The sequence below is a fragment of the Pseudophryne corroboree genome, chromosome 2 (assembly GCF_028390025.1).
Source record: "Pseudophryne corroboree isolate aPseCor3 chromosome 2, aPseCor3.hap2, whole genome shotgun sequence".
In the NCBI taxonomy this organism is placed as follows: domain Eukaryota; kingdom Metazoa; phylum Chordata; class Amphibia; order Anura; family Myobatrachidae; genus Pseudophryne; species Pseudophryne corroboree.
The window spans coordinates 253,022,035-253,046,815 of NC_086445.1; the positions used below are offsets into that span (position 1 = coordinate 253,022,035).

Below are 24,781 nucleotides of genomic sequence, written 5' to 3' on the forward strand. Positions count from 1 at the left end.
TTTGTGCTTACCATTGGAAAAAGCACATATATAGTTAAAAATCTATAGATGACAATAATGCAAAAAAAACACTTTAAATGTTGAGAAGTAATTATATTTTGAAGAATATATTTAGCAAGCCTAGTAATGCAGTCAGCTCTGTCCCTAAGAGGCTTCAGTACGGCATCTGTCATCTTGTAGGACAATGAACTGCAATACCTGTGTAGTGCATGCAAGGTAGTATGGAGATGCACAGCAAGGACACAGTATACATCTCTTGATGAAGCTTACGAGCTTTGTGTAAAGGATAAATACCTTTAAGAGCACTGAGAAAGTAAAGTATGAAAGGGACAAGTTGTGCTAAAAAATAAATAGGTTTTCTTTTCATAACACTAAAATATAACTCACGTGAATGTATCAATGGAAGATCAACCACTGACATCTCACATGCAAAAGGCCTGAAGCATGGCCACCGTAATGTTACTGCATGCTGGTGATTAATAATGCACTAGAGGCAGAGAGCCATAACCACCTCATAGCATGGTCTCGCCCGGTTACTAATGACAGTTAGGTCCAAATGCAGGCCGCCACTTTTCAATCACTTTATTGAGGTCCTGTTTGCAAAGACAAGACTTTGCCATAAGTGAAGGTTCCATGCATCACTATACATTGTTTGCCTGTGTGCAAGAGCTCACTACCATTTATATTAACGTCATGAACATGTTCCTTCTCTATAATAATTATATACCATGTAAAGATCATGAACCATAAGAATAAAATTCTGCATAGCATTTTTTTTCTTTTAACTAATAATGTATGGTATTACTGTACAGAGTACATGACACCGGCACTACAGAATTGTTTTTAAGAATGAAAACTATTCTTCACAGCTACTCCATGGAATGTTCATTGTGACTGTACCAAGATCAAACAGCCAGAGATAGAGAGAGTAGAAAGCCAATAATAAAAAGGCATAAGAGAGCCATAACATATAAACGCTGTGTTACACATCATGGTCATTTAAGTGTTTTTTTTCCGTTACAGGTCTTACACTGTCTGGTTACCTAACATGCCTACAGTGGATATATGCAACGTGTTTATTATCATTATTTAATACGTGTAGTACTAGAGAATGTCACAATACCACAGCCCTTAGAACACAGGCTAACGTGTTATATAATAAAAGGAAAATTGGGTAAACATTACTCGCTCCACTCCCTTCATGACTAAAATAAAAACGAGACACATGAATATTGACGGGGAAAGGTGCTTCTTTGGACAAGAGGAGCAATAAAGAATGGGGACAGCCTGGGGCCCATTACACCGCCAACACCCATAGGATAGTGCAATTTCACTCTTTGGTCCACAAATGGCTGGGCGAGTGGATCACAGAAGGGAGAGATTAGACTAATTTGGCTCCACTTGTATTCTACAATAATTCTGATCCTGAGTAGATGCTTTGGGCAGATAGATTACAATTTGATCCCATCTACAGTGGCATTTCTTTCTAACAAAACAGATGCACAGGACCTACATATTGTCAGAGAAAGAAAAAGAAAAGGTATATTCAGCCAAATTCTAAGTACTTCTGAAAACTAGCATCAATCCATTCTAAAAATGGGAGAAGTTATGGGAATGAAGTTCAGCTGACTGATCCCCAACAATGATTGTACTTTCCAGCTCAGACCCAAAAAGGGTAGCATTTGGAGAATGTAAGAAATAGAGGGGAATGAGATAATTTGCCAATACCAGTAAAAAAACAAGGCACTTTGAAGACTGACAGAAGAAAGTGATATCTAGGATGTAAATAAAGGTACTGGTACATAAAGCTGAAGATAAAGGTTTTGTATATAACAGCCAACATAGAAACCTAGCAATGTCAAACAATGACTCCTAGATGAGGTTACAGAGTTTTTGGTCTCTCCTGACATTGCATAGATTCCCAGTATAGAAAATAGTGGCAGACTAAACAATGCAAGAAACTGCAATTGCTGGGAGCCCATGAGCCTGAATATTCTGAAGGTATCATAGGCCAGTGGCAAAAACTGGCATCTCCCCAGTATGTTGTGTCTTGTTCTCCATCTAAGCAAAGACAGGTGGTGGCTATTTGAGAAAGTGAGTAGCATGAAAAAGCAGACAATGTAGCAACTCATAGAAGAGTCCATTGTTATAATAGAAGCAAGGCTGGACCTCTAATGTGGGCAAAAAGTGTCCAATGCAGAAAAAAAAAGAAACAAGAAATGAGAGGCTTTGAAAAGACAGGGTATAAGGAGAAAAGTGGCACAGAAACAGCTGTCTGTAAACGTTTCTTTTTGTTAATAAATCTAACAGTTTTCTAAAGTCCAGTTAGAGAGTTGAACATTGAAAGTGCGGACTAAAGGTGTAGGGTTCCTTCCGTCTCAGGAAGCTGATGCAGGGGTCGCCCTTGGTTTACGCTGTGGTAGGGCCTTATTATCAGGATCTAAAACGCTTGTTTGGACGGACTCTGAGATGGCAGCAGGTCCATTGGTTCCAGAAGGATAGGTAGACGTACGGTCACTGGGCTGACGAGGTGCCTGGGGATAGAAGCTCTGGTTTCGGGAGTTGGAATGATACCAAGAGCTGTTCCGGTTGCGATTGGTGTTATCATATCTCATGTTGTTAGTGTGGTAGTTTTGACGTGGGGCCTGTGGTCGATAGCCCTGCCCTGGTCTTTTATTCATTGGCAGTCCCTAAAAAAAAAAAAAAAATTAATTGGAAAAGGTTTATAAGAAATCCCAAACCTATCTACATGGTAAAACATGTTGACTAGCATGGTCTTCAGAGAAACCTGATGCCTACTGACCTGAATCAATGATAAACGTAGGGACAAATATAGGTTTCTCAAAAAGAAAGGCTTGATTAATATCTTTATGTAAATGGACAAGTTTTAGAATATGAAGACATTTAGCAACTATATTGTGGAGCATTAGCAATTAAAAAAACAAATAAAATACAATAGCATATTTTCTGTAATAATCATGGTAAGTAGTACCTGTCTAGGCGGTTGGTTCTGCCTGGCATTGTAATGACTAGCTCCTGCAGACAAGTCTCCCGTGGCTGTAGGCTTTCGATTGGCTGAAATAAGGCTGGGGGTAGAGGATGGTTCTGGGGTGGACGGAGTGGAGAGGTCACTGGGACTAGTCAAAGAACAGCATCGAGAACGAGTAGAGTAATTGTTCTTTGGGTGGGAAACTGAAAAGTAAATAGAAGATAGAATCAGTATGGCACTGTCATTACCAAACAAATTACACATAGCAAGCGATGGAGTCCTCCAGAAAACACGTTACACGTGCTGTGCTAACATCAGTGCGGACTTAACAGCATTAAACCTCATGCTGCTGGCTTAAAAATTCCTGCAGGCAGCATGGAGAGACTGAACCATACCATGAAGATGGAGGAGCATAAAGCATGTAATCACAAGATGATCTACCTGGGAGTATTAGCTCAATGTACAGATCTCAGTCATACAGGAACTTTACTAGGGAGCAGTGTATGGTTTAAAAAGCCTTTTTCAAAATAGCAATAAAGTACATCAAGCTACATAGATCAGCCACGCCTGACAATATCCCAGTCAAGAAGGGATGAAGATTAAAAAAACAAGACAAAACACAGAAAAAATAAACCTAAAAAACCTTTAAAACGTATGGGTCATTTTTAAAGTGTGAATTTTATAGCTATAAGATTCAGTGAAGGAACAAAGGTGTGATTGGGTATAACAGACATTAAAACACTTACATAGCACCAGATGCCCTATAGTGGTTAGATTGCAGCACTGCCATGTTGTAATGTGCTTTTTTAGGATTTGTTTTTGTTTGTTAATGTATCTTGAGGTAATGCAGACATCACAGTTTAGGAACAGTCTGGATTCATAGGTTAGAGGATGGTCCATGGTGAATTCCAGTGTACAGGGTTAAATAATGGGCAATATCCTTAGCCTAAGTGTTAGAGGCAGGCTGGCCCGGGGGGGAAAAGGTGCCATGTGCCTGGCTGCCACCTTCCACTACACCAGCGGTGGCCAACCCGCAGCTCTTTCTATCTCCGCATGCGGCTCGTAAGCTCCCGCGGCGCCTCCCGCTGCCCTAGTCTGCAGTGCCCGGCGCCAGCCCATGAGCCAATCAGAGCTCACGGACCGGCAGCCAATCAGGAGTCTTAGCTGTCGGTTCGCGAACTCTATTGGCTCACGGCCCGGCGTCTAATTAGAGAGAATCAACGCTGCCAGAGTTTGGAGACTGAGGGTCAGGAAAGGCGCATGCTGCGCTCTCCTCCCCTCACAAGCAGCAGACTGAGCATACCTGGCACTGGGGGGACGTGTATCTGGCACTGGATGGACATGTGTTTCTGGCACTGGGGGCATATCTGGCACTGGGGGGATGTGTATCTGGCACTGGGTGGACATGTGTTTCTGGTACTGGGGGCATATCTGGCACTGGGGGGCATATCTGGCAGTGGGGGCATATCTGCAACTTGGGAGACGTGTAGCTGGCAGTGGGGGCATATCTGGCACTGGGGAGACGTGTAGCTGGCAGTGGGGGCATATCTGGCACTGGGGAGACGTGTAGCTGGCAGTGGGGGCATATTTGGCACTGGGGGGACATGTGTATCTGGCACTGGGGGCATATTTGGCACTGGGGGGAGATGTGTATCTTACACTGGGGGCATAACTGGCACTGGGGAGATGTGTATCTGGCAGTGGGGGCATATCTGGCACTGGGGAGATGTGTATCTGGCACTGGGGGCATATTTGGCACTGGGGGGAGATGTGTATCTTACACTGGGGGCATATCTGGCACTGGGGAGATGTGTATCTGGCAGTGGGGGCATATCTGGCACTGGGGAGATGTGTATCTGGCACTGTGGAGGAATACCGTATATACTCGAGTATAAGTCGACCCGAATATAAGCCGAGGCACCTAATTTTACCACAAAAACCTGGGAAAACTTATTGACTCGAGTATAAGCCTAGGGTGGGAAATGCAGCTCTAGCCGTACACAGCCCTCATAGTGCCAGATATGCCCTCATACTGCCAGATATGCCCTCATGCTGCCAGATGTGCCAGATATGCCCCACAGTGCCAGATATGCCCTCATGCTGCCAGATATGCCCCACAATGCCAGATGTGCTAGATATGCCCCACAGTGCCAGATATGCCCTCATGCTGCCAGATATGCCCCACAATGCCAGATGTGCTAGATATGCCCCACAGTGCCAGATATGCCCTCATGCTGCCAGATATGCCCCACAATGCCAGATGTGCTAGATATGCCCCACAGTGCCAGATATGCCCTCATGCTGCCAGATATGCCCCACAATGCCAGATGTGCCAGATATGCCCCACAGTGCCAGATATGCCCTCATGCTGCCAGATATGCCCCACAGTGCCAGATATGCCCCACAGTGCCAGATATGCCCCACAGTGCCAAATATGCCCTCATGCTGCCAGATATGCCCCACAGTGCCAGATATACCCCACAGTGCCAGATATGCCCCACAGTGCCAGTTTGTTACTTACCCTCCGTCGCTCCCGCGCTGTCTTCTGAAGGAGGGACACGGAGAGCACAGCGCGCGGCTCTCCTGTGTCCCTCCTGCGTCTCCGGCGGCAGCGGCGTGTGTGTGTTAAAGGAAGTGCCGGTTTCCGGCACTTCCTTTAACACACACACGCCGCTGCCGCCGGAGACACAGGAGAGCTGCGCGCTGTGCCCTCCGTGTCCCTCCTTTAACACACACACGCCGCTGCCGCCGGAGGGACACAGGAGAGCCGCGCTCTGTGCCCTCCCATGTCCCTCCTAAATACTCACTCGTGTATAAGCCGAAGAGGCTTTTTCGGCACAAAAAAAGGTGCTGAAAAAGTCGGCTTATACTCGAGTATATACGGTATATGTATCTGGCACTGTGGAGGAATATATGTATCTGGCACTGTGGAGGAATATATGTATCTGGCACTGTGGAGGAATATATGTATCTGGCACTGTGGAGGAATATATGTATCTGGCACTGTGGAGGCACCCATTTTTTGTGTTTTTATATGTATGTGGCACTGTACTGGGGCTTTATTTGTATGTGGCACTGTAAACATGACTAAAAATGGGGTTATGATACAAGGTCATACTCCTACAAACGTCAAACCGAAAGGCGTGCGCATAAAAATGGGGTGTGGCTTTGTGACAACTATGCCACGCCCCCATTTTCGCTTGCGCGCCTTAGGCCCTACAGATCTTTTCTGGCTCTTTGACACTGACTGGTTGGCTACCCCTGCACTACACAGCTCTTCTGAAGCCGCGGCGACAAACTTATAATAAAGTATCTTTGGGATCATTTACACCAGGCCTAAATTTTTTTATTAATAAATGGAGATTTTTTTTGTTTATAAAATATTTAAGATGGCACCATTACTTATGGGCCAATGATCTGGACTTGCCCCCCAGGCTAAAACTTGCCAACCAGCTCCTGCTAAGTGTTATGTTAGAATACATAGTGTAACTTTCAAAAAAGTAATTTTTTTTAAATATTACATGCTAATCATATATAACAGAAACAATTAGCACAGGATTAACGTCTAGAACGATTATCCCTCCTGTGAAAGAGTCCTATGTGCACAACGCATAGTACCAGTTCCAAGCCAGAACCATAAAACACCTGCACGTTTCTGTGCATAGACAGTGACAGGAAGACTGTGATTATACTGGCGATATCAGAGAGATGCAGTCTAGCAGCCACAGTTAATGAGCAATGTGCTCTGTGTCTAATGCACATACAAACACATTGCTTGGGAACATTCATCACTTTTATAGTAGCAGAATGCAGGATTTTTATCACTTCGATAATGGAAACAATTAGGAAATCATAAAGCTGTCAGGGTAATGTAAGCGGCTATAATAAATACTTATCTGAAGCACGCACAGTGGGTGGGGGCTGGATGGTTATTACTTCCAGACTACAGGAGCAGTTGCATCCAATAAGAATTTATTGCACCAACAATGAACCCATTTCAGATCACCACATACGTATACCACACATTATGAACCACCAGAAATGGCCACAAAACCGCTACAAACAAAACATGCTAATGACAGACGTTCTACACTAAAATCAGGGCCGACGCTACCATTATACAGCTGCTTATGGGCGTTGGAGCTTAGAGGGCGGCGCTGAGTGCAAAAAAAATAATAATGAAGTGACTGTGCCTGTCATGAGGGGGACCCATTCCCTGTGTCAGATCTGCCGAGTTACAGCCACATTTCTACAGAGAGGAGAGCACCCTATTTCCATGGTCCCCTATCATATGTTGTGATGTTTGGACAAACATATTGGTATTGTAATTATTTAGCTTATAGCTTTAAACAATCTCTATATCCAATTCTTTTTCTTATTATGGATGTTGTTATTATAGTTTTCTCTTATTATGGATTATTTCTGATTTCTATACTCTGACAATTGTTCTGATAAAATTGTATATCATGACTGATGTCATGTTTATGATTTTATATATATTTTATGTATCATGATTAATGCTAATAATCATGATTATATGCATCTTTTCTGTCATAGGCATTGCGACAGTCATTTGTACTGGCTCTTTGTAAAAACATTTTTGCAATTAATTGTCTTATGAATAAGGGAAGTGGTATGTATAACATGTATTAATATAAGTAAAATATGAGAATAGTTAATGTAGAAATATTACCATTCGCCACTAACATTCAGTAGATATTCGGACTATATTTCCAACAATAGCTTACACCAGCTGTAACATCTCTCTAATTTACCTTCTATAGTTATGACACTACTAATGACACTTTTGTCAATTAAAAGGTTATATATTTGGAATCAAATCGGGCTCAAATGAGTCTAATTTCTATTCCTTTTCTCATTCTCATTTCCTATTCCTCCTCCTTTCCAATATATCTTGACCCCACTGAAAAATAATTTTTAGTACGTGTGTATAGTATTTTTTATATATGATATATTTATGATGCATACAATGATCTTACAGATAATCCATGAGGTGAATTTTATCCGATACCGTTCTGATAATGTATCTACTTATTGAAGATTTATTGTGCTGATTATCTGTATTGAAGTCTCTTGGTATGTATACTTGTATCTGTGAGATGATACAATGACACCATAAATATGAGAGTTGGATGTTCATAAATGTTTTTCACTGCTTAGATTATAAAGCCCCTGATGAAGTCCGCGTTGGGTTTTTGAGACAACAATTGCGTTCTTCAAATGAAGAGTGACTGCCATAATGCTATATGATTAGAATGGAACATTGTTCTCAATCATCTCATGTGTAAAGTATCATTGAATGTAATCTGAAGATTTAAACAATTTTATGTATTGTATTTTTAAAAGAAATAAATTCTTTTTTAAGAATAACAAATAAGGATACAATTTATACGGTTATATACCAGAGCACTAGTGTTAAGCTCCTTTGGGAAACCTTTTTCCTTATATATATATATATATATATATATATATATATATATATACATACATACATACATACATACATACATACATACATACACACACACACACACACACACACACACACACACACACACACACACACACACACACACACACACACACAAACACACACACACCTCTCCCTAATCACTACCCCTAACCTTAATACCTTAACCCAATCCTAACATCCTATTCCTAATACCCTAACTGCATCCCTGAAACTAACCCTAATACCTTAACCCAAACAGGTGGTGGCTGTGGAACTTACAAGAGATGCCGTGTATACACCTTTTCACCTGATGGGCTCAGTATTTTGGTGGTGGTGGTGAGTTGGTGCTGTCAATTTGCCTAGGGTGCTGAGAAACCTTGCACGGCCCTGACTAAAATGTATACACACTCACTGAGCATTTATCAGGATTAATCTGCATTGGACAACATAGGGTTTATTCATAAAGGGTTATTTCATTGTTGCCTCCTACAGATAATGGATTTCGGGCACTAACCTTGTCCAAAAGAGTCTATGCTCTTCTTTAGGGTCTCCAGGTCTGCTGTGAAGCGGGCAGCGCGGCCCAGTTCCTCATCGTACTTACGCTCACTGACAAAATGCTGAAAGACATAAGCTGTGATGAAGCAAGTGGGAGCTGCATTTAAGGTGGGTGTAAAGAGGTTGCGTGCTTGCATATAGACCTATGAAATGCTCTGTAGGAACCACTGGTATGACTGGGAATCAGTGTATCATGATGAAAGCTACATCAGCTGTCAATCTGCAAGGCCCAACACAACCCCAGTTTTGTTGCTGGAAAAAACATGGAGTAATAAAGACACAAGCTAGATGTCTTGTTATCATACTATAGGAAGTAATATGGAAAATAAATTCAGAGTCTGACAATCATTTAAGTCACAGAGCTTTGGAAGCTGTAACTGAAAGGTTCAACAGTAGTTTAAAGAACATACATTTTTCCTAGCTTTTACTGGTATTCATAAACATAACAGTATAAGACATTTCATACAGCTTAAATGTCTGGATTCCCAACCTTTATATCTGCGCGTAGCTCTGCCAACTGCTCCTCAGACAAGCGTACAGCCACATCTGTGAGCTTTTTCAGCTCCTCTGCCTTCTTCTGTCGGCTGCCCAGGATCTCCACTGGGGAAAGATGAAGAGTTATCAGATCAAAAACAAATAGTTGGGTCTAACTGAAGACACTTTAAGCAGACATACATTAGGAAGTTTACACAAATGCATGTTTTTTCAAAAGAAGATCATATCTTAAATAAGCTTGGAACTATCCATTTCAGGTCAAATCAAGGCGATATACCAGGGATGGGGAACCTTTGGCCCTCCAGCTGTTGTTGAACTACACATCCCAGCATGCCCTGCAACAGTTTTAGCATGGCCAAATTGCAAAACTGTTGCAAGGCATGCTGGTATGTGTAGTTTAGCAACAGCTGGAGGGCCAAAGGTTCCCCATCCCTGCGATATACAGATGCGTCCTCATACATATAGCCTCAATACGCCATGCAATGCAAGACTGGTGTGAGTGAGCCGCCAGGTCTCAAGCAACTCTAACGTTCGGTGTCTTTTTTTCTGAAAATGCATCTTAAGACGCAATGCAATGCAACTAAGACGCACGAGAAGACACTGCTTATTCATTTGATTTGCGACACAGACTGTATAAGGAGCAGAACAGAACTTGTACTGGAAAAATGATGCGGATGCTACATTGTACCACATCATATGCAGATTCAGACACAAGACCCGTACACACTGGGTGACATTCCCCTAATGAGCAACTAGCGCTATGTCTCTGAACGCTTTATCTTTCACAGGTATAGAGCATACACACAGAACAATATCACTGAACAATATCGTTCCGTGTCGTCAACCCCTGCTTTCCCCGAACATGCAGCTCAACGATGTAGTCAAAGTTGAGCTGCATGTTCGATAGACCATAGATGAACATGAACAAATCACGGGTGTGCGCATCATTCAGGCACACACACTGGACAATATAAACGATAGGGCTTTCAAAAAAGGATTGTAAACGTTCATATTGTACAGTGTTATCGCCCAGTGTGTACCGGGCTTTAGACACACACAAATACACTAGTGTCATCAAACTAATCACCACAGTCTCCTCATGCGTCCTAGTCACATTGCACTGAAGATTCATTTTAGGCAAAAAAATAAATAAAAAAATGCCCAGACACTGGAAGATTCTCACGCGGCGTGGCGTACTATGGGGGGTTGTTTGGCGTGACTGCAGCAATGATATCTGAGGACATATCTGTTGGCACAGATCATTTTCCATATGATAACAATTTCTACAATGTTTGCTTATTTACACTTTTTTGTACATAACGTCCTGTGGCTGGTCATATGATTGTTACAATGAGGCACAACTATTGTACACTCTTCGGTAATACAGACTTTTATTGGTTTTTTAACTTGATAAACTTGTAAATTTGAGAATCTCTGAACTAGGAGAAAAATAATCTTAAAACCCCCCAAAATTAGAGCATACTAATCCATAGTAATGGGAATTAAACGTACAAAGCTTAAAATCAATATGTAAAAAAACAAACAAAAAAAAACACAAAAAAACCCACACAATTTATATCTGTTGTAAAATTAGAGTTTGGCGAGATCTAATACATACTTGCTTCAGCTTTCACCTTGTCCATTTCTCCTAGAAGAGTCACTTCTCTGTCCATGAGGCTAAAAATTATGGAGAAGAGCAACAATAGCCATTATTAAAGGTCACATTTAACAAATAAAAAAAAAAAAAAAAAGCAAACCGTAATTTTGCAAGAAAAATAAATTTTAATCAGCCACCAGGTGGCAGCAGATCTGCAGTCTGGAGAAGAGACTGAGACCACGCCTACTAGTTTCCAGTTGGTTTCACAGATTCCACTCTGCAGTAAAGTTCACTGCTGTAGTCGTCTTTACTGTTGCTTATCACGGACTAGTTAAAAGCTAGTCAAAATAACGGACACCAGGGCCAGATTATATTATGAGGGAGGTCGCTACTCACAGGAGCTGTTGGGTTTCAGGAAGTCCTGCTGTTGGGAGCCAGGGCTCTGTCATGGTGTGGGTGTGTGTGTGTGTGTGTGTACGTGCGGTGAGGTAAAATGGCTCAGGAGGAACTGGCTAGTACCAGAGCCAGATTTACACGCAATATATGAACCTGCCCGGGGTGTAGGAGGGGCGAGCACAGGACCCCGCCCCTCCATTGGCACGCAGTATATATAAAGCAGCTAAGCCGGTTATCTAGCTCCTCCTCACCCACATCATCTGCAGCCCCAGCACCAACCCCTCCTCCTCCCGGTCACCGCACTGCTCACCCGACACAGGGTCTTGCCTCTTCCTGCCAGGCTAGTTCAATGTCTCCCACCACCGGTAAGTGGAAACACGTGTCCCTGATGCCTCCGCTCTGAGCACTGTGGGAACGTCTGGTGGTTCCTGCATCAGTTTCCTGGTTACTGCTGCTACTTTATGTCGAGTCCCTGGATCGCAAGTAACCAGGGCTTGCAGCATAGTATATGGAGGAGGGGGTGCAGAGTATGTGGTATATGGCGAGAGCAGTATATGAAGAGGGTGTGCCACGTATACAGGGGGCACTATATGGGGGTGCAGTGTGTATATAGGGGCAATATATGGTGGGGGATGCATAATTTGGAAGAGGGTGGGGGTGCAATGTACATAGGAGTGTGTCAGTGTCACACAGAGGTGACTATATTGAAAAAAAAATCTTACCACTCCACTCTCTCCCCAGTCCCCATCTAACCCAACCTCCCCCCCTCTCCTATGTCTTATCTACCCCTACCCCCCCCTCTCACCCCAGTCCCTATCTGCCCCTAACCCACTGTCCACCCCCCAAGTCCCTATCTGCCCCTGCTCTCTCTCCCCAGGCCCCTCTCTCCGTATATACAGCAAGTGTGAAACAGTCAGATCAGTATTATTAATATTACCAGCAGCAGGTTAGGAGACTAATCTCCCTGCAGTTTGATTTTCTGTTTGAGCAGTGTCAGCTAATAGAGGTGAGGAGCAGACTTGGCTTTTATTATACAGGTTGAGTATCCCATATCCAAATATTCCGAAATACGGAATATTCCGAAATACGGACTTTTTTGAGTGAGACTGAGATAGTGAAACCTTAGTATTTTGATGGCTCAATGTACACAAACTTTGTTTAATACACAAAGTTATTAATAATACTGTATTAAATGACCTTCAGGCTGTGTGTATAAGGTGTATATGACACATAAATGAATTGTGTGAATATAGACACACTTTGTTTAATGCACAAAGTTATAAAAAAATATTGGCTAAAATTACCTTCAGGCTGTGTGTATAAGGTGTATATGTAACATAAATGCATTCTGTGCTTAGATTTAGGTCCCATCACCATGATATCTCATTATGGTATGCAATTATTCCAAAATACGGAAAAATCCGATATCCAAAATACCTCTGGTCCCAAGCATTTTGGATAAGGGATACTCAACCTGTATAGGATTATCTGAATGTCTCCATCCGTAATTCCTAGATTCATGTTTTGTCTTTGCGTGGGAATTGCTTTTTGGTAAAGGTTAGCATACAGTACATTTTCTTCTGAAAAGGTATTCAGAAATACTTTCATGTACAAGGAGACAGAAAATAAAAGCATGATGATACAAGAGTCCAGAGAACAGCTTGTTCACCACCTTATTTGGATGAAGTGATTGGGAACACTGTATTCTCTACCAAGCGTTGATTAGGGATATACAAGCTATTGCAGTCTCAAGTACAAGTTTTGTACCTGTAGCATATCAGAAATCTGTGCTCATAATGACCCAATGCCAGGGATTCTCAGCACTCATCCTCTGTACCCACAGACCGTTTCCCTGAAGCATTAATACTGTTCTGTACGACACAAATAGAAATATTTCATCCATGTACAGCCCATTAAACTAACAGCTTATAAGGAATAGTTTCCTTAACAAAGGGTAAATCTCCATTTAAAATACATTTTAAAAACAATCACTCTTAAAACAGGTCACTCAAAGAACATTGGGAAACTTGCATCGCTAGCCATTAAATGTGTGCTAGAAATGGACATTGCATGGTGTAAATGTCCCATTATCAGATTGTCAATGCTGGGAAACTGCTTGAGGTCTGGTACCATGCATGGACCCACCCCTGCTACTTACATGGGGGAATGGTTGTGAAATAAAGATAAGAAACCACTTATGTGATGTTACTCTTTTTTTTTTTTTACCTGCCTCTCTCAGAATGATGCACTGCGGTTTCAATGGGATAAGTACTATTTATATTCATGGGCAAAAATGTCTCCATGCAACCAGGAGAACCAGAGAACAGTAAGGAACTGCAGGCTTACATTAATGGCACCTGTAACTAATAAAAATCAGGTATGAGAGACGGGATACGGGATGACGCTGTCGATCAAGTGACTGCCGCCATCCCGACAGGTGGTATTTCAATACCGAACATGTTAGCATCCCAGCAGTCATGTGACCGTTGCCAGAACCCCCCGAAAAACACTTGGGAGAATGGCACTGGGACACAAACAGCTGACACCATGACGGCAAGTATTAGGTTTCCTGTTAGGGTTCATGCCCACGGGGGGGGTTTGCTCTGTGGCACGAGGGAAGGAGTGTTTTAGCCCTAGCCGCTATCCCTATCTGCCACCCCTGGAGTGTTTGGGTTAAGGTAGGGGAAGGGTGGTGGTGTAAAAGTACTTATATCTTCCGTTGGGTTGACGCTGTCGGTCATGTGATGGCTGGCATCACAGCAGGCGGTATTTCATTCTAAACCCTGAGAGGCTACTGAATAATGTTACTAATGGTAATTAGCTACAGAATTCATATTTTGCTGGCTATGCTGCATTTCTAGAGATACTGTATTACCAAGCACTTAAATTAACAGACATCAATACTAACAAAACCTAAACAGACAGCATGGCAAATCAGAATGATCACAATTTATTTCACCACTGCCATGGATGTTGCAGTTTTTTTTGTAATTTTTTTCTTCACCCTGTATTTTATTTTATTTTATTTTAAATACAAATTTACACCATACAAGCACATTTCAGGCTTCACACATGGTAAACCACCCACACAATATAGCCTAGTTCAAAAGTAAAAAAGAAACAAACAAAAAAAGACCAAAACAAACCAACCAACTTTTATTTCAAACACAGGGGTAATTCAGACCTGATCACTGGGCTGCGTTTTTTGCTGCCCTGCGATCAGATAGTCGCCGCCTACAGGGAGTGTGTGAATTCGCTTTGCAAGTGTGGGCCGGAGCCGACGTCAGACACCCTCCCTTCAAACGCTTTGACACGCCTGCGTTTGTCCGGGCACTCCCTGGAAACGGTCAGTTGCCATCCACAGTCAGTCTCTTCCTGTCAATCACCTTGTGAACGCCCGTGTGAGCGGATCATCCCGTCGCTGACCGGCGATACCCGTTGCTGCGGTACGTCACGCCTGTGCATTGCGGTGCATATGCATGCGCAGTTCAGAAAACGCACAGCAGCGATCAGGTCTGAATTATCCCCACAGATTGGTCCTCATAGAGCATTGCTGCAGTCACCCCAAATAGCTCCTCTCTGCACACAGGGTCCCATGAGACTGCTAGCATTGGGTGTCTTTTTTTGCTGAAAATGCATCTCCGTCACAACGTGATGCGACTGGGATGCCCCAGAAGACACTGCTGATTAGTTTGATATGTGATATATGCGCCCGACTGAGGCTTTGAATCTTTATACGAAGCACTACGATACATCACCTTTTTTTTACATGTAAAGTTCCATTGTGCTTCGTATACAGACTCAATCGCACACAGAAATACAAGTGTTGCATATGACATTATTCAGCCCTGTTAAACGTCCTAGTCACATCACATTGTGACAGATGCATTTTCAGGGGGTGGGGGGGTGGGAAGAGAACAAAACGGCAAACGCTAGCACAGTTACACAGGACCTGGCTGCTCACTTGCGCCAGGCATTTCGTGCTGCATGGCTTATTGAGGTTTGACGTATGGGGGTCACATATGTATCCAATCTTTGGGATCCAGCTAATTAGGGGTTAACACACTAGTCATTTTGCTCTGGGGAACAGCCACTAAATCGCTGGTTAGGTGTTCGGATCTTCCAGGCGGCTGTTTCTGTGTCATGGCCAGAGGCAGATTTTGTAAAAATTCCCAAAGACAAAATAAAGAACTTTATGAGCCTTGCGCACATCCCATCGGAATCTGGTGAAAGAGGACCATTTTCTCAAACAAGTGATCGGGATCTCTATATCCGGTATCAGGCACACAGCAATGGAACAGGTGACACGGGTGTAGTACGGGTGACCGGCGGTCTCCTGACCGCCGGTCACCTTACCGACGCCGGGATCCCGGCAGCATACCGACGCCGGGATCCCGGCGGGGAGGGGCGAGTGCAGCAAGCCCCTTGCGGGCTCGCTGCGCTCGCCACGCTGCGCTCGCCACGCTGCGGGCTCGGTGGCGACCTGCGGTCGCCACGGGTTCTATTCCCACTCTATGGGTGTCGTGGACACCCACGAGTGGAAATAGTCCCTGTTGGTCGGCATGCCGACCATCGGGATAGTGAGCCGTCGGGCTCACGGAGGAGGTCATGTGACTGTCGGTCAGCCGACCGGCGGTCACATGACTACCACCCGGTGACATGCCCTCTGCATGCTCTGACACTGGTGCTGATGCGTGACCTCAGTTTGCTGGGTTAATATGAAAATAAAGTATTTAATGATCTTAACAAACCTATGCTGCTATTGTATCCATTGTGCAGAAAAGGGCAAGCCGCCACCCTTACTGGAACAACAATTCTATGAAATCCGGCTTGAAGTTCGAGCAAGAGGAGATTTTCCCTTAATATTTATTGAAGGAGTTTCCAAGCAGGCAGAGAGCCAAAGCAGCTGACGGCTTTTCTCCAGCATACGGAACTGAGCTTCCTGGTTCACACTTGCTGTGTACGCAGCACTGGGACAGACGCAGGTTAGGAGCTGAAGCATCTGGCAGCAGACTAGCAAGCACAGATGTCAGCATCATGTGAAAAACGACATCCTCTGAAAACTGGATTTTTACATACCAGGACATCAACTAGTCCTCACCAAGTCCTAAAACTTGAATACCCTAATTTCAGCTGACAAACAACTATTCTACCAACATAAGCAAACATCCAGAAACTATTTGTAAAAGAATGATAGTCTCCATATAGAAGCAGAACTTTCAGCAGCTGGAGAATTAAGGTTTGGGCTATTGCCACACCAGGGAGAAGCAACTGCTGCTAATCATTCTGAAACTGCTACACGATGTTATAGCCATTTACAAGCAAATTTACTGCAGACTGCAATATAATATTATATATATATATATATATATATATATATATATATATATATATAAAATAAGAATTTACTTACCGATAATTCTATTTCTCGGAGTCCGTAGTGGATGCTGGGGTTCCTGAAAGGACCATGGGGAATAGCGGCTCCGCAGGAGACAGGGCACAAAAAAGTAAAGCTTTACTAGGTCAGGTGGTGTGCACTGGCTCCTCCCCCTATGACCCTCCTCCAGACTCCAGTTAGGTACTGTGCCCGGACGAGCATACACAATAAGGGAGGCATTTTGAATCCCGGGTAAGACTCATACCAGCCACACCAATCACACCGTACAACTTGTGATCTAAACCCAGTTAACAGTATGACAACAGAAAGGGCCTCTTAAAGATGGCTCCTTAACAATAACCCGAATTAGTTAACAATAACTATGTACAAGTATTGCAGATAATCCGCACTTGGGATGGGCGCCCAGCATCCACTACGGACTCCGAGAAATAGAATTATCGGTAAGTAAATTCTTATTTTCTCTATCGTCCTAAGTGGATGCTGGGGTTCCTGAAAGGACCATGGGGATTATACCAAAGCTCCCAAACGGGCGGGAGAGTGCGGATGACTCTGCAGCACCGAATGAGAGAACTCCAGGTCCTCCTTTGCCAGGGTATCAAATTTGTAAAATTTTACAAACGTGTTCTCCCCCGACCACGTAGCTGCTCGGCAGAGTTGTAATGCCGAGACCCCTCGGGCAGCCGCCCAAGATGAGCCCACCTTCCTTGTGGAGTGGGCTTTTACAGTTTTAGGCTGTGGCAGGCCTGCCACAGAATGTGCAAGTTGAATTGTGTTACAAATCCAACGAGCAATCGACTGCTTAGAAGCAGGTGCGCCCAACTTGTTGGGTGCATACAATATAAACAGCGAGTCAGATTTTCTGACTCCAGCCGTCCTTGCAATGTATATTTTTAAGGCTCTGACAACGTCCAACAACTTGGAGTCCTCCAAGTCGCTAGTGGCCGCAGGCACCACAATAGGTTGGTTCAGATGAAATGCTGATACCACTTTAGGGAGAAAATGCGGACGAGTCCGCAGTTCTGCCCTATCCGAATGGAAGATTAGATAAGGACTTTTATAAGATAAAGCCGCCAATTCAGATACTCTCCTGGCAGAGGCCAGGGCTAGTAACATAGTCACTTTCAATGTGAGATATTTCAAATCCACCTTTTTCAATGGTTCAAACCAATGGGATTTGAGGAAATCTAAAACTACATTTAGATCCCACGGTGCCACCGGAGGCACCACAGGAGGCTGTATATGCAGTACTCCCTTGACAAAAGTCTGGACCTCAGGGACAGAGGCCAATTCTTTTTGGAAGAATATTGACAGGGCCGAAATTTGAACCTTAATGGATCCCAATTTGAGACCCATAGATAATCCTGATTGCAGGAAATGTAGGAAACGACCCAGTTGGAATTCCTCCGTCGGAACCCTCCGATCCTCGCACCACGCTACATATTTTCGCCAAATGCGGTGATAATGTTTCACGGTGACTTCCTTCCGTGCCTTAATCAAGGTAGGAATGACTTCTTCTGGAATGCCTTTCCCTTTTAGGATCTGGCGTTCAACCGCCATGCCGTCAAACGCAGCCGCGGTAAGTCTTGAAAAAGACAGGGACCCTGCTGTAGCAGGTCCCTTCTCAGAGGTAGAGGCCACGGTTCGTCCGTGAGCATCTCTTGAAGTTCCGGATACCAAGTCCTTCTCGGCCAATCCGGAACCACTAGTATTGTTCTTACTCTTCTTTGCCGTATGATCTTCAATACCTTTGGTATGAGCGGCAGAGGAGGAAACACATACACTGACTGGTACACCCAAGGATTTACCAGTGCGTCCACAGCTATTGCCTGTGGATCTCTTGACCTGGCGCAATATTTGTCCAGTTTCTTGTTGAGGCGAGACGCCATCATGTCTACAATTGGTCTTTCCCAACGGTCTATTAACATGTTGAAGACTTCTGGATGTAGACCCCACTCTCCCGGATGAAGATCGTGTCTGCTGAGGAAGTCTGCTTCCCAGTTGTCCACGCCCGGGATGAACACTGCTGACAGTGCTATCACGTGATTCTCCGCCCAGCGAAGAATCTTGGCAGTTTCTGCCATTGCACTCCTGCTTCTTGTGCCGCCCTGCCTGTTTACATGGGCGACCGCCGTGATGTTGTCCGACTGAATCAACACCGGCTCTCCTTGCAGGAGAAGTTCCGCCTGGCTTAGAGCATTGTAGATTGCTCTTAGTTCCAGAATGTTTATGTGAAGAGACTTTTCCAGACTCGTCCATACTCCCTGGAAGTTTCTTCCTTGTGTGACTGCTCCCCAGCCTCTCAGGCTGGCGTCCGTGGTCACCAGGATCCAATCCTGAATGCCGAATCTGCGGCCTTCTAATAGGTGAGCCTTCTGCAACCACCACAGAAGTGACACCCTTGTCTTTGGTGACAGGGTTATTCGCAGGTGCATCTGCAGATGCGACCCTGACCATTTGTCCAACAGATCCCTTTGGAATATTCTTGCATGGAATCTGCCGAATGGAATTGCTTCGTAAGAAGCCACCATTTTTCCCAGGACTCTTGTGCATTGATGTACTGACACTTTTCCTGGTTTTAGGAGGTTCCTGACCAGATCGGATAACTCCTTGGCTTTTTCCTCTGGAAGGAAAACCTTTTTCTGAACCGTGTCCAGAATCATTCCTAGGAACAGCAGACGAGTTGTCGGGATTAAATGGGATTTTGGAATATTCAGAATCCACCCGTGTTGTCTTAGCACCTCTTGAGATAGTGCTAAAGCTGTCTCCAGCTGTTCTCTGGACCTTGCCCTTATTAGGAGATCGTCCAAGTATGGGATAACTAATACGCCTTTTCTTCGAAGAAGAATCATCATCTCGGCCATTACCTTGGTAAAGACCCGAGGCGCCGTGGACAATCCGAACGGCAGCGTCTGAAACTGATAGTGACAGTTTTGAACAATGAACCTGAGGTACCCCTGGTGTGCGGGGTAAATCGGAACGTGTAGATACGCATCCTTGATGTCCAAGGATACCATAAAGTCCCCTTCTTCCAGGTTCGCTATCACTGCTCTGAGTGACTCCATCTTGAACTTGAACTTTTTTATGTAGAGGTTCAAGGACTTCAGATTTAGAATAGGCCTTACCGAGCCATCCGGCTTCGGTACCACAAATAGAGTGGAATAATACCCCTTTCCTTGTTGTAATAGGGGTACTTTGACTATCACCTGCTGAGCGTACAGCTTGTGAATGGCTTCCAACACCCTCTCCCTTTCGGAAGAGACGGTTGGTAAGGCAGACTTCAGGAAACGATGAGGAGGATCCGTCTCTAATTCCAACCTGTACCCCTGAGATATTATCTGCAGGATCCAGGGGTCTACCTGCGAGTGAGCCCACTGCGCGCTGTAATTTTTGAGACGGCCCCCCACTGTCCCCGAGTCCGCTTAAGAGGCCCCAGCGTCATGCTGAGGTTTTTGCAGGAGCCGGGGAGGGCTTCTGTTCCTGGGAAGGAGCTGCCTGTTGGTGTCTCTTCCCTCTTCCTCTGCCTCGTGGCAGGTACGACAAGCCCTTTGCTCTCTTATTTTTGTAGGAGCGAAAAGGCTGCGGTTGAAAGGTCGGTGCCTTTCTCTGTTGGGGAGTGACTTGAGGTAAAAAAGTGGATTTCCCGGCAGTAGCCGTGGCCACCAAGTCTGATAGACCAACTCCAAATAACTCCTCCCCTTTATACGGCAAAACCTCCATGTGACGTTTTGAATCCGCATCGCCTGTCCACTGTCGTGTCCATAAGGCTCTTCTGGCTGAAATGGACATAGCACTCATCCGAGATGCCAGTGTGCAAATATCCCTCTGTGCATCACGCATATAGATAAATGCATCCTTTATTTGTTCTAACGACAGTAAAACATTGTCCCTATCTAGGGTATCAATATTTTCAATCAGGGATTCTGACCAAACTACTCCAGCACTGCACATCCAGGCAGTTGCTATAGCTGGTCGTAGTATAACACCTGCATGTGTGTATATATTCTTTTGAATAACTTCCATCTTTCTATCTGATGGATCCTTAAGTGCGGCCGTCTCAGGAGAGGGTAACGCCACTTGTTTGGATAAGCGTGTGAGCGCCTTGTCCACCTTAGGGGGTGTTTCCCAGCGCGCCCTAACCTCTGGCGGGAAAGGGTATAATGCCAATAACTTTTTTGAAATTATCAGGAGCAACCCACGCTTCATCACACACGTCATTTAATTCTTCTGATTCAGGAAAAACTGTTTGTAGTTTTTTCACACCATACATAATACCCTGTTTTACGGTATCTGTAGTATCAGCTAAATGTAACGTCTCCTTCATTGCCAAAATCATATAACGTGTGGCCCTACTGGAAAATACGTTTGAATTTCTACCGTCGTCACTGGAATCAGTGCCCGTGTCTGGGTCTGTGTCGACCGACTGAGGCAAAGGGCGTTTTACAGCCCCTGACGGTGTTTGAGGCGCCTGGACAGGCATTAATTGATTGTCCGGCCGCCTCATGTCCTCAACTGACTGTTTAAGGGAAGATAAACCATCACGTAATTCCACAAATAAAGGCATCCATTCTGGTGTCGACCCCCTGGGGGGTGACATCTGCATATTTGGCAATTGCTCCGCCTCCACACCAATATCGTCCTCATACATGTCGACACCACGTACCGACACACACCGCAAACTCACAGGGAATGCTCTAATGAAGACAGGACCCACTAGCCCTTTTGGGGAGACAGAGGGAGAGTCTGCCAGCACACACCACAAAGCGCTATATATACAAGGGATATCCTTATATTAAGTGCTCCCTTATAGCTGCTTTAATATATATATATATAGCCATTAATGTGCCCCCCCTCTCTGTTTTACCCTGTTTCTGTAGTGCAGTGCAGGGGAGAGACCTGGGAGCCGTTCTGACCAGCGGAGCTGTGACAGAAAATGGCGCCGTGTGCTGAGGAGATAGGCCCCGCCCCTTTTTCGGCGGGTTCTTCTCCCGCTATTTTTCCAGTCAGGCAGGGGTTAAATATCTCCATATAGCCCCTATGGGCTATATGTGAGGTATTTTTAGCCTTGTATAAGGTTTATATTTGCCTCTCAGAGCGCCCCCCCCCAGCGCTCTGCACCCTCAGTGACTGCCCAGTGAAGTGTGCTGAGAGGAAAATGGCGCACAGCTGCAGTGCTGTGCGCTACCTTATGAAGACTGAGGAGTCTTCAGCCGCCGGTTTCCGGACCTCTTCACGCTTCAGCATCTGCAAGGGGGTCGGCGGCGCGGCTCCGGGACCGGACTCCACGGCTGGGCCTGTGTTCGATCCCTCTGGAGCTAATGGTGTCCAGTAGCCAAGCAGCAAATCCACTCTGCATGCAGGTGAGTTTACTACTTTCCCCCTAAGTCCCACGTTGCAGTGATCCTGTTGCCAGCAGGACTCACTGTAAAGAAAAAAACCTAAACTAAACTTTCTCTAAGCAGCTCTTTAGGAGAGCCACCTAGATTGCACCCTTCTCGTTCGGGCACAAAATCTAACTGGAGTCTGGAGGAGGGTCATAGGGGGAGGAGCCAGTGCACACCACCTGACCTAGTAAAGCTTTACTTTTTTGTGCCCTGTCTCCTGCGGAGCCGCTATTCCCCATGGTCCTTTCAGGAACCCCAGCATCCACTTAGGACGATAGAGAAAATATATTATATTATATTATATATATATATATATATATATATATATATACACACACACACACACACACACACACACACACATACACTTATATATATATATATATATATACATACATACATACACACTTTGCACATCAGTAAGTGCAACGGTGAGTCACACTGAACTGGGATGTATAAATACATAGCTTATCTTTCCTCGTCTTCAGACCTCTCATGTTAAAAATATGGCAAAATATGGGGAAAAAAAGAGCGAATCATAACATTGTGCGTATTTCCTAAAACCCTGTGTCTTACGTAAAAGCATACATTTACCATAGAGTGATATCACCAGGGGGTTGTATAGGAACGGTGTCCCAATATATTTTACCCGCTGCAAAGATACTTCAGTTTTATTACATTTAATTAGACAATAAAGGGCTAAAAGTACTAAAAGGGTAGCGCTCATCTGTCCATTTTATGGCGTTCAGATATAGGATTTGTAAACTGGACAGAATACTGGACAAATTATAGAATTCTTATTTTTCTTTACATATATATTCCACACACTACGTATAGGAATGTACTGACCGGGAGATGTAAAGGGAGATGTGTGCTGAGCAAACCGCTCAGCACACATCTCTCCCCCCGCTCAGCATACATCTCTCCCCCCACTCAGCACAGCGCAATGTGCTGAGCGAGGGGGGGGGGGGGGGGGGGGACACGGGGGGCCGCTCTTTTCACCCAGCAGTGAAATGAGAGAGCTGCTAGATTGTGGCCAATCTAGCACCGGCGATACCGACGCGCGTGACCGCGCACTGCTGTCGCCGGCACCCCTACACACGGAGCGATGTGTTCCTAATGTCTAAGCAATCTAGTCAGATTGCTTAGAAATTAAGTGAACGTCGCTCCATGTATACCCCCCTTTAGACTTGGTAGCTTTATCAGTTTCACATAGATACTAGATACTGAAAAGGCCTGGTAATCTACAGGCAATACAATGCATTAAGAAACAGGGACGTGAAGGATTAGAACAGCCATGATTAATGTTTCGTTTTTTCCCTACAGTAAACAATGGGTTAAACTCCAGAGATTGTCCAGGTCAATAGAGCATATGTTTTGTTGTTCAGGTTTGTCAATGTGAGGAGGCGGGGGTTATCATGGGTCATAAAAATACTCCCTTGCACAATGCAGTACTGGCGTGGCAGGTTCCAGCCACAAAGGTGCTGGAGAAGTGCAACAGCCCAAGGCCATGTTTCCTGAAGCCAATACACCAGCAGCAAGAAACGAAACAGAGGAAATAAGCAGAGAAATGATAGAGAAGAGGAACTGCAGACAGCAGGAGTTCCAGAAAGAACGGATTTATAGGTAGAATGCAAGTGCATTATACACAGAAATACACTCACAAGGAAACTGCATTCAAGGAAACAGTATTTAAAAGGTCAGAAGTCGTTACTGGTTCATCAAGGTTAACTACTGGGATATGTAAATTATATGGTTCATGATTTGTTTGTGCATTACTGTTAGGTTTATTTATTTTATTATTTTATTTTAATAAGACCATGTGTGTCCCATTCATTGTGGAATGCTTAATGTACTAGTCCCAACACCAACAGGCTTTTCCGTACAACCATATGATACTTTTTGATAGCCCTACCTATAGTTACTGTACCTAATATCTGGTGTAAAGTTGGGTACACACTAGACTAGAGGTTCCCAAACTGTGTGCCGTGGCTCCCTGGTGTGCCTCGGGACACTTGCAGGGGTGCCCTGGGTTGGTGGTCCAGTACCAATTCAAATTATTCATGGTCAATATAATAGGCAAAACCAGTGCTGGTGGCTGCCAGTCATAAAATATGTTGCCAAACAGAAGCAAATCTTGTCCCTCATCACACAACTGACCCTAAGGATGACATATAAACGCAATCTACTTAATGTAATATTTTTTTCTAAATTTCTCAATTAGAAATTTTTGGCCATGGGGTGCCGTGAAAAAAAATTCTGATATTCTAGGGTACCATGATTCAAAAAAGTTTTGAAACCACTGCACTAGACAATATTTTTAACGATTTGCTGATTCCACTGGATAGGAATGACAAAATCTTCAAATCGTCCAGTGTGTATGCACTATGCGTGCTCCCGCAGTGTCATTCGTCGCATCGTCTGACTACTCCACTCCATTAAAACTGCCATCACAAAAGTCTGCAATGACCTCCTTTCCGCTAAATCCAAGGGTCAC

General features: G+C 44.3%; 1 protein-coding gene across 5 annotated transcripts in view; it reads right to left on the bottom strand.

Moving 5' to 3' along the window:
- Nucleotides 1–567: 567 nt before the first annotated feature.
- SPATS2 (spermatogenesis associated serine rich 2) overlaps nt 568–24,781 on the bottom strand; it is a 206,994-nt gene continuing 182,780 nt past the window's right edge. For all 5 annotated transcript variants that reach the window (XM_063952680.1, XM_063952676.1, XM_063952678.1 and 2 more), the window contains 5 exons: nt 11,131–11,189; nt 9,508–9,617; nt 8,977–9,079; nt 2,993–3,192; nt 568–2,690 (listed from right to left, as the gene is read on the bottom strand). In XM_063952680.1, coding sequence (XP_063808750.1) covers nt 2,379–2,690; nt 2,993–3,192; nt 8,977–9,079; nt 9,508–9,617; nt 11,131–11,189 — 784 coding nt within the window. In that variant the 3' untranslated portion in view covers nt 568–2,378. The remainder of the gene's footprint in view (nt 2,691–2,992; nt 3,193–8,976; nt 9,080–9,507; nt 9,618–11,130; nt 11,190–24,781) is intronic.